This window comes from Coloeus monedula (assembly GCF_965178545.1).
Source record: "Coloeus monedula genome assembly, chromosome: 7".
Classification (NCBI taxonomy): domain Eukaryota; kingdom Metazoa; phylum Chordata; class Aves; order Passeriformes; family Corvidae; genus Coloeus; species Coloeus monedula.
Window position 1 is genome coordinate 16,888,471 of NC_138787.1, and position 11,292 is coordinate 16,899,762.

Sequence of the window (11,292 nt, forward strand, 5' to 3'; positions counted from 1 at the left end):
TCCTCCCAGTGACTTTGAGAAACTTGAACCCTTCCAAAGGCAAATGTATTGCTTTTGAGAAATATTTTTTAATCCCCAGGGCAAAGGCCTGCGTATTTCTGAGTGCTGTCCACAGTCCTTAACCCTGGCTTCCCTTGGGATTGCTTGGGCTCCTTCCAACTACCAATGCCTGCAGCACGACAGCAACAACAGTTGGCATGAATTTGTTGAACTTGTTGATATTCACTGGTAACCTTAAAAACAGGAAAATCACTCCTTTTGTCAAATTACACACATTTCATGGTAGGACTTTAACAAAATTTCAAGGATGCTGCTCTCATTTATAAAATGAGATGAATTATCCTCCTGTGGTGTTACGTTCACTGAACCCACCGGACTATTACTGTACGATTTTTGTGTGTGTGGCATAAAACAACATATGTATTTTGTTTCTTTTAGAAGATAAAGGGAAAGCAAAACCCAACAGTGCAAGTCAGCAGCCCAATACAGAAGTGGATCCTTTTCTTCCCAAACCTGGAGTGGCAGCAGTAGCACCTGCAGCACCTGCCTCATCCTCCAAGAGCACGAATGGAGCTGCTAGCACAGTTACTGAGTCAGAAGAGGAAAAAGCCAAAAAACTACTTTACTGTTCATTATGCAAAGTGGCTGTGAATTCCCTTTCACAGCTAGAAGCCCACAATACAGGTGAGTATCCATATGGTACAAGTCAGTTGTATGTTAATATTTTTAAAATTCAATGTATTAAGGTGGTAGCCACACTTCACTGAAGCGTCTTCTAGTTAAAACTTAAAATACCAAGTTACAAAACCGGTCCTGTTAATGGCAGTTTCCTATGTGGTGTTTGATATTCTATTAAAGCACTAATTTTTTTTTTTAACTGTCCTTCATGTACTCTCTAAATTTTTAGCTGACAAAATCGCTACAGTTCATGTTAACTAATCAGATCCCTTCATACCTTCGCACTGAGGATCACAGTATGATTAGTGGTTTCCGTAACACTTAAGGTTTCTAAAATGGCAATGTTCTCTCTCTTTCATATTTTGTCTCATCATTGGTATCTGTTATTTTGCTGGTAAAACTTAGAATAATTTTTGTTATTTGATATTTTTGATAATTTTTGGGTGGGCTCATTAAGTTTCCTAGATGTCCTAGAATTTTCTGATTATTGAAGATTAGATATGCGTCTTTTTTTGGGTCACAAGCAGCAATGCCTAGTGTGCTCTGTCTGTGTATGATGTGCTGGTGCTGTAAAGCTTGTTAACAAGCCATTGAAGCTGGTTTTACAGCTGTAATCCGTTCTTGAAATGGGCAAAGCAGCCATTTCTTCTGAATCAGAGGATATTTATTGAGGTATTACTGTTCCCAGGCAGGTTTTGAGGTAGTGCTGTGGTTCCTGTCCCAGTCTTGGCTAATACCCTTGTCTGCTATTCACTGGCTCTAAGGAATTTGGCAGAAGAATAATCAGCAAACACTTTGGCCACACAGTCACACACTGCCCCCAAACAGTGAGGTCCAGCATGCCTGCTGTTCCCTTTTTTGCACAAAGCCTTCTGGCTTGCCTTTAGATTGAGGACATGGGAACTACACTGACCAAAACAAGAGTGATCATTAGTTCCAGTCTGTGGTGACTTTAACCATTCTGTCTTGAAGATAAATGTGTTACAAAGTCCCAAGGCTGAGGGACTTGCTTTTGTGCTGCTGATCATGAACTCACCTGCATTTCCTTGCCCGTTAGGCTCCAAGCACAAGACCATGGTCGAAGCTCGGAATGGTGCTGGTCCCATCAAGTCTTACCCTAGGCCTGGATCCCGAGTGAAGGTGCAGAATGGCAGTAAAGGCTCAGGGCTGCAAAACAAGACGTTCCATTGTGAAATCTGTGATGTCCATGTTAATTCAGAAATTCAGCTTAAACAGGTAACATGCATGTATCTCGAGCTCTGTTGGTTTAAGTTGCATTACAATGTTGTAGGTGCAGTGTAGGACTGTGTGAAGATGTGTTGGTGAATTCTAAATGAACTCAGTATTTCTTATCTGTCATCCCACAACTATTTCTAAATATGTTATCATAGGTCAAGTTCACCTCATTGTTTCAGTTGAGAAAAATGGGCGTGAGAGTTGTAAAGCAGAAGTGTCAGAATCAATGAATGACATAGAAGATCTCATTTACAGGTCTTCTGTGGTTCAAGATAGAGATTTGAACCTTGTTCTCCCAACTATAAGAAATTCTGGACTGAGGTTCCCTGAATTCATCTTTCAGTGCTGTTTCAGTCTCCTGGAATAATGTTTAATGCTATGTGAGAAGGCAAACATGACTCAAATCTATTGTTTTGAGACAATCACCAGTAGGGTAATACTGTAGCTATGTCTGAATTATGTAGAACAACATTATCATTAACAGTGTAGCTGTTGTGTGACTGTGGAACTGTTGTCTGTCTGAGCCAATTAGCCCTGAGTTCAGAGCTGTGCCCATACAAATACAGTGATTCTGATACCTGGATCTCTGACTGGATGGTGCTGTGCTGTGTGGTTGTGTCCTCCCATTCCCTGTTATTTCAGTTAGCTCTAAGATAATATTAAATTGCATGTGTAGATATATCCCTGGGTAGTGGTTCTTCCTTCAGCTAATATTGAATTATTTATACAACTGAACAGTATCAGCAAGATGGAAATTTACCTCTTACTTCTGAATATCCCTATGACCTAGTGATTACAGCTCTGCCTGGTTGAAAGCTCCTCAAGTGGAAAAGGAAATACTAACCAAAATATCAATAATTTGCAGAGCCTGTCTTGAAGCACAAAATATTCTGTATTTGATTAGTTTCTGATTCTCTATTTGATATACTCCAAATTGTTATGTTTAATTTAGCAAAATTCATCTTTGCTCTCTCTAAAGAACCTACTTTATCTTAGAAGCAGGGGCTTAGGCATATCCTGCTGATAAATCAGTTTCAAACTCAAAACCGAGAAATGTTTAAACAGCTAATTAAATGTGAGGATATTTATTTCAGCACATTTCCAGCCGAAGGCATAAGGACAGAGTTGCAGGAAAGCCTATGAAACCTAAATATAGTCCTTACAACAAACTGCAGCGCAACCCAAGTATTTTAGCAGTAAGTATTTTTATTTCTCATCACTGTCTGGGTGAATTTGTGACCTTGGGGACTCCCACTGCACAGAGACAGGAACATGACAGACCTGATGCTTCTGCAGCCTCTCTTCCCCTGCAGTCTGAGTCTGCACAGCAATCAGATTTGAAGATAGCTATGTATTCTGTCTGCCCAGTCCAAGGCATGCAGACAGCACTGCAAGTGTTATTTACTACTAGAAAGAAGGGAATAATCAGTGGAATGGGGAATGAACCATGTGCCCTGTGGAAAGGTATTGGCTCTGCTGGGCAAGGGCTCTTCTCCTTGAAGGCAGCAATGGATATACTCTGTCTTTTTGCACATCTGAGATAACTCTAAGTTATGGTGGATGCAGTCAGGGAAAAGGATATAGAATGTTAAGATATAAAAATACCAGTGCTCATTCTCTGCATACAGCAAAACAGAACGGTGCGTGGATGTTAGTTGGTGCAAAAGAACTATCAGGTCTTTAGGAGAACTGACTGCCTGTACGTTCAGGCCGTGTCTGTCACTGGCTGTCAAACACCACTCCTGTCTCTGTGCTGCTAGCCAATCCCTTTACACCCACCTGCATTTCCAGGAATCCCCCGGACTGGTTCTGCCAGTCAGCTGCAGCCGGAGTTCAGGCTGGCTTTAGCACAGCACAGTTTGTATATTTATTTGCTCCTGACACAGCCAGTATTTTATTCATTAGAGAAAAGTGCTTGCCACCTATGGCACAAAAACAGTTTACAGGTTGAAAAGAGACAGATGCAAATGTGTGTGTGCAAGAGAAAGCAAATGAAAAGCCTGTAAATGCCAAAATATTGATACGTCTTTGTAATTGTATAGAGGCAAATGAAAATGCTGCAGGCTTCCTCTAAATGTCCCCACTCGATACGTTCTGCACATGCTAATCTTCTTCACTTGTATAATACATCATTTTATAATCTATTGCAAAGGCAAGACCACCAATTATAAAGAACATGAGTATCTTTGTTTCCATTAATGTATGATTGTAGTGCAAACCATTTTCAGTGAGGGATGTAGATAAGAGTGTATCTATTTCTGATTAGCTCTTTCACCACAAGCACCAGCAACGATTGTAGATTGTAAACTGAATAATATATATTTCAGAAAAAATTCTTTCTGGTATCAATCTTAAATAATATTTCTGCTTTGAAAAGAGCAGGTCTGCATTGGAAGGTGCAAAGCTGACTTGACTAATACCACCTTCCCATCTTGTCCACTCCGCTGTTCTACAATTCATTTTTGCAAGTGGAAAATTTGACTTTTGATATTGAAGTCTTAATCATGGGGGTATTTTTAATATTTCATGCACAGTTATAATTTATATAAAGTTACTCACTTGGAAATTATGCTTCTTTCTAAACATCAGTGTGATGGTCTTTAGACTCAAGAGATTTATTTATCTTTAAATACAGGATTTGGTTGCTTTAATTGTCCTGGGAGTAAGAGGACAGTGCAAGTAATGTTCCTAAGGAGCTGACATGAGGTTTCTGTGAGAAGCCGCAATGTTCCCTGTGTCAGGGTTCACTTCTTCGCTTGTGTAAAAGTGGGTGTTGGGAAAACTGTATTTACATTGCTTTTGTGTGTGTGTGTTTTATTCCAGGCAAAACTTGCATTCCAGAAGGACATGATTAAGCCACTGGCACCTGCTTTCCTCTCATCTCCTCTTGCTGCAGCTGCAGCTGTATCGTCAGCTCTGTCCCTCCCTCCCCGGCCCTCGGCATCCCTGTTCCAGGCACCAGCAATTCCACCAGCTCTCCTCAGGCCAGCCCACGGGCCCATCCGGGCAACACCTGCCTCCATACTCTTTGCACCATACTAATTTATTGATGTAAAAAAGAGATAACTATGGCCAGTACAAAGGGTAAGAGAAAGCAGGAAAGGGGTTGAGATTTTTTAAATGTTTCTCTTTTGCAGTGCCATCCAGCGTGACACCTCATCCAACCACATCATAAAATCCATCATTGATGGCATTGCGTTTCGGAGTCTACACAACTCTTTCTCTGTCTCTATTTTTTTAATCAAAATAGTGTGATTTGCTTAAAAATTAAATTGCTCATAAAATTTATACCATTTAAGAGTCATGCATCTATTCATTTTCTTTCTTTTCTTTTTTTTTTTTTCAATTTGTATGATGCACCTTGGAATCAAGGAACATAAAATATTTTCCTGACAGACTTGAAAACTAGGGTCTTCCTCACTCACACCTATGTAAATACTTCTCTGAAAAGCAACGGGGTATAATCTAATGTGGAAAAAAGGAAAAGGTAGAAGAATCAAATGCTTGATAGCAGATAACATCTCAAAAAAGAATTGCGTCCATTTTTTCGTGTGCTCTTGTCGACAGGGATTGTGTGCTGTCCTAGACCCCAGTACTGGTGTATCTTGTGCAGTATTACAGATGTATCACGTCTGATTTTAATATTTTTAGTTTCTGTGCAAATGTTTGAAAGCAATGCAACGCTGAAGCTTTTAATTATTTCTTTTGTGTCATACTTTATTTAGAGAAATCAAAAATAGAAAGCCATATAACATAGAGTTAAGATTACTGCTTGTTTGCTACTTTCATTTAACTTATTTTTGTTGTTTCTTCACTGGTGTTGCTAAGCAATGTTTAAAGAGAAAAAAAGCTTTTCAATTGCACATTGCCACAGCTCACATGCATTGTTCAAGAAGACAATGGATCCATGTGTTTGTACGTAAATATCCTGTTTTCTTAATTTCTAACTAGTTTCCTTTGTAATGATGCTGCATAACATTGTGGCTCCCTAATGCAATAATGTACAGAACATAAAATATTTATAATTGACCATATTCTCTGTTTACTGACTATATTGCAGTAATGTCCCACCTATCTTCTTACCTCCCCAACCCTTTTATAAAGGTGAATCAATATGCAGTGTTCAGACTGGAGTCATTGTGTGATAATGGGGACCACAGGTGGAAGAAAGGAAAAAAAAAAAGAATTAACTTTTAGAGCATCTTTATCAGCAATCCATAATAGTAAGATGTCTGTGTATTTTTTTAAATGTATCTTTTCAATAAAATAATAAGAAAATTATACATGCTTATCGTGTTTTAATTGGTACAGGAGGAAAAAAGCCTGAAACAAATTTAGCTAAAGGAGTCTTCAGGAGCAAAGCACTGGAGTTGCAATAAAGTATAATTACCAAACCTGTGTTTGTTTCCCTTGTGTCTTAATGTCTTTTCCCCACTGTAGCCTGTAACAGCCTTTACTGGGGCTTTTTTGCAGCAAGACTGTAAATATTCACTACAGCGGAGTTTTGGAGGAAGACGCAGTAGAGACAGGTGCGTGATTATGTGGGTGTTCTACTGTACCACCAAAGTGCTACACCATGGTTTACACCATTGCTAATGAAGACTCAGGATTAACCTTGAAACCAGCCTGGGCAGACCTGAGGCTGGAAGCAGGTCACTTGGGAGCCAGGACTTCCTCTGAGGCATGGGCAAAGTGTGCAGTTACTTGACTCAGCAGCAGACTTTTGAAGGCAGGTGTTTGGGGAAGCCTTAAAATTATCTTTTTTTACTGCTGAAAAGCTTAGTCTATTCTTTAAAAGCCTGTTCTTTGTTAATAAAAAGTGAAAAGTAAGGAGTACAAGAGTAAAAAGACTTAAGTGTAAGCCTGTTAGGGTTAATACAAAGACAAAAGGGCTATTACAAATTCACAAAGGCCAAGGAACAAAAAACTTCAGAAACTTTACAGTAGACATTGTACAGACCAAGATATACCTCATAGTAGCAACATTGTTAGAGACCATTTTCTGCAAGTGTAATTCTGCCCAATTACCACTGTTCTGTGGAGCTGTCAGCAGTGTTGTGAGAGGATCAGTCACTGGAGAATCACCTACCAAGGGGTGGGTAAGGGAATCCAGGCTTTTATCATCCTCTGGGAGAACAGTTACCTTTGTATAAATCTTGTGGACTGTGAGAATCAGAAGGTTGCAGGTAGACCCTGCCATGTGCATCTGTTTGTGTCTGGTTTTGCAGGGAGTCAGATTTAACTGCTTAGCAGAGGAGTCCATTCCATCAGGAGCCTGTTGCTGTCCAACATAAGCTAGGTTTACAGAACTCTGTATTTTAATTGGTTCCTCAGGAAACAAGAGTTGTCTATGTATTAAATCACTGTTTTTGCTTTTTATATTCTACTGCTGATGATGGGAAATTTCAAGCAATTACAGATTTCTGCAATTGAAAATGTTCCTATATGAAAAGGAGGGGACTGGCTAAGTATGTGTAGATTTCTTGGACAGCTGATTATTTCAAAGAGCATCTTAAAATGGAGAAATATTCAGGTCACGAAGGGTGAAGGAATGTGTTACGTCATTCATCAATGAAAGGAATTAATCTGTGCAATACAAGGAGCTAAAAGACTCTGTGAATACAGGAAGAGTCATGTTCAAATTCTTACTCAAAACTTGTGTTGACTTATATTTTGTGTATTGAAACTCTGCTTGAAAACCAAAGTTTTCTCTACAACATGCAGGACCAAGCATTTGAGATGATAATAACAGGATAAATGGCAAACCCCCCGTTATGCCTGCTGGGATATCTCATTTTTTAAATGAGCTTTACATGAGAAAGAAAATTTGTATCCTACTCAGACAAACGCAAGCAGCTGCTTTTTTGTAATGTTAGGATACCTTCTCCTGAAGTGTTACATCATTACATAGCTGGCTATGAAATTCATGCATCTGTTGTAACAGAGAACAAGTACTGAAATACAGTATTAGCAATGCAGTTAGCTTTTTGAATAAAGATATCTATGTTTAAACCACTAAGGTAATAAGGTTACAGTAATGGGATCATATCCTCTAGTATGTCTATTATTCTAGATCTGTTGACGGCACTCTGAGCTGCAAGTTGTTCCTGTATGAGAAGTCAAAAGTTAAAAGGGCACCGTGTTGGTCAGGGATTATCACCTGGCGCTGGCATCTTTCTGTAGCAGAAAAAGAAGGATCCAGACCAGATACAGACATATCAGCAGGAACTTTCTGCTGGTACGTGTGACTGGATCATGGTCCCTGTATCACAAAAGATTTTCACAAAGGGTTGTCAAAGAGAGATGTGGTCCACTAGTCTGTACAGATTGAAGATTTATATAGACTGCTTTTTTTAAAAGAAAAATAATGGTGATAGATCTTCTATAACCACTGCAAGTCACTAGTGTGTGTGTGTCATTTCTGCAGGTCAAAATGTAATAAAATCTTTCCTTCTGGTTCTGGTCAGATAGTGGCAGAAGGCAGGATCTAGCATGGACATCACCCGGTCAATATCACCACTTGGACTCTGATGATAATGTTACACTGGGCCCATCTACTGATAAACTAAAAGGCAGTTCCTTTACGAAAGAGACTTTTTCAATAAAAATAAGTTGCCTTATTTTACTTCCTTACAATCTGATCTTGAACTATGAATTTTATGGTCAGAAAGTTTTGCAAAAGATTTTATCACCTTTTCCTGGGGGGAAAAAAAAAGAGCCTGGTGGTTTTAAACTCTGCAGGAAGTGTTCCACTATCTTTATGGATCTGGCAATAACCCAGTGAGCCTCACTGTATATCTTTTGAACATGTCACCTTGAATAAGTGAGGTACTGCACTATTTATTCATGCTTGGTTGGACATTAAATCTCCACAGTCATCATCTGGTCACAGTGGTCACAGTAATTTTCTTACTGTGGCTTGTATATTTTTTTAACTTTTTTGCTTAATGCTCTTGTTTCAAGTGACAACTGAAGCATCCTCAAGTATTTATTGGAATGACCAGCATTTTAGGTAAAACTATTTTTTGTGAGTGTCTAGAACTCCTAGATATTACAATGTTTTATTATTACACTAACACTGTTTTAGAAATGTTTGTATTTGGTTTCATGTCCTATTCATAGTTACTTGTATCGATAGAGAGCTGTGCTGGATGCCAAGAGCCGGGTCCTGCTGAGCACCTGAAGTGGAGGAGGCCAATCCAAGACCGCTGCCTTTGAAAGGCTGCAGCTGAGGGAGGTCTCCCGGGACTGGGGAAAGGACAACTTTATGCCTGTCTTCAAAAACATCAAGAATGAGGATCTGGGCACATGAAAGCAAGTAGGTGATTGGGATTGGCCAGTGTGGGTTTACAAAAGACAAAACCACATCCAAAAGGCCTGAGTGCAGCCTGTCTGCTGTGAGGGCCTGTCTGCGCAGCCAAGGGGAGTCAGATGCCCTGAGGCTGGCTTCGGTGACGTTTCCCACACCAGCTCTCCCAGAATCCCGGCAGGCAAATGTAGGCAATAAAGACAGGGGGAGTGGCTACAATGAGCTGTAGGAGAGCCTGGCCCACCAAGCTCTAGGCTCTGGACAGCCCCTGGCAGCCCGTGACAGCGAGTCAAGCACTGTCCCTTGGGCCAGTAACACCAAACACACTCAGCACTGACCTGTGCAGGGCAGAGGGACCCTGGGAACCTGTGCCGTGGGGTGGGGAATCCTTGGGAAGAACGTGTATGTGAGTGCCAAACCAGGAGCCTGCTTTTCCAGTGGTGAGCTGGAGGGCAAGGCTGCCCTACGGAGAGACCTTGGCAAGCTGGAGACCTGGTTTGATGAGGACTCGGTGGGACTCAGATGCGGGGGAAGGAGCCCACGGACGAGCCAGCAGCAGCAGGAGCCCTGCGGGAAAGGGCCGGGCAGGCAGGGGACACGCAGGAAGGTGGTGGACAGAGGGAGCTCGAGTGTGCGGTGCGCCCTGGAGGCGGCAGAACCGCGCTGAATGCGGTGTTAGCAGAGCCACAGGCAGCAGCTTAAGGCACGTACAGAGCCTCTCTGCATGGCTGCACCCAGAGGAACGTGTCCAGCCTGGTGTGAGAGAGACACTGACAAATGGGAACAGTCTGGGAGGAGGTCAACATTGGTGGTCAGGAAATGAGCACATTGTGTTCAGGAAAGCGAGGGGGGTATGTTGAGCCCAGAGAAGGCTGCGTCAGTTCTGGCCACCGTCCTCCAGTGCTTAACCCAGGCTCACAGGGAAGAGAGATGGATGTTTCTCAGAGAAGCACCATGAGAAGATGAGAGAAGGCAACCAGAAGCTGCAGGAAAGAATATTCTGACTGTACATATGAAAAAAAGGTTTTGAAGTTATGCCTGGAGCAGGTTGCACAGGAAGTTTATTGCAATATCCACCTCTGAGTAGTAGGCTGGACTAGGTGACCTCCAGCAGACCTGTCATCTTAATCAATAATTCTAACAGGTAACAAAGTTTGCTGAAAAATCAAAAGTAATCACTGTGTTACAGGGCAATTAACAGCTGATGGAAACTTTGCAGCACTAAATACTGACTGATGATTCACAACATGGTGGGCACCTGCTAAGCCTGAAAAAATTAAGACAAACATTTTGCCTGCAACAGGCTGAAGAAGGGGAACTGGAAGGCGGATGTACCTGGAAAGGTGAGAAAGTCAAAGTGGCAGGGAGGGAAAAATATTTGTAGTTCAATATTGTTAGTGAATTTTGGAAGGGCTGACACTGTATTTTTCAAACCAAAAAAACGACCTTGCAGTAATTGCAATGTGATGTGTTTCAGGCCTTTGTGAGTTTTGCTAAAACAAATACATCCATCTTACGTGAAAGTATTTGACTGTAGTGCTGCTGAAAAACACATTTGTTAGAAGGTGTTAGCTACTGTGAGCTATTTTGCTAGGCTAGAAGCAGACACAGTACAAAGGCTTCTTTTTCAAATCTGCAGTTTGCACTTTGGATATACAATGTAATTTCAGTAGATTTAAATGCCCAACATTCTCAGCAGCCAGTTGGTGCTGTCAGAGTACTCAATCTGAGCTACAGCTTTTCGGATACTTCTGGCAATGAGCGCCCTCTCTGGAGCTCCAGACCCAGACACAGGTCTTGTGCAGCAAAGGACATTTCTGTTCTGTTTCCCCAGGATTTTATTTTCTTCAGGAGGTATCTTGCTCGTGGAAGATTGTCATTTTTGGTTAAGGCTTTTCCCCAGAGCCATCCACCCAAGTTACTTCTCCATTTAGACACTTTCCCTCCTCCAGCTGTGAGAAGGGAAACATATTCCCACTGTTCAAGGATCGATTTCTGCCATCCCACGTCTGAACCTATTGCTGTATCGTCCTGCCTCACCCTCTGCTTATATCAGCTTACTCTCTCTA

General features: G+C 41.3%; 1 protein-coding gene across 3 annotated transcripts in view; it reads left to right on the plus strand.

Moving 5' to 3' along the window:
* ZNF385B (zinc finger protein 385B) overlaps positions 1-4,956 on the plus strand; it is a gene marked incomplete at both ends in the record, with an annotated part of 165,397 nt that extends 160,441 nt beyond the window's left edge. For all 3 annotated transcript variants that reach the window (XM_082284957.1, XM_082284956.1, XM_082284958.1), the window contains 4 exons: positions 439-684; positions 1,736-1,914; positions 3,009-3,110; positions 4,738-4,956. In XM_082284957.1, the coding sequence (XP_082141083.1) occupies positions 439-684; positions 1,736-1,914; positions 3,009-3,110; positions 4,738-4,956 (746 nt within the window). The remainder of the gene's footprint in view (positions 1-438; positions 685-1,735; positions 1,915-3,008; positions 3,111-4,737) is intronic.
* Positions 4,957-11,292: the final 6,336 nt, after the last annotated feature.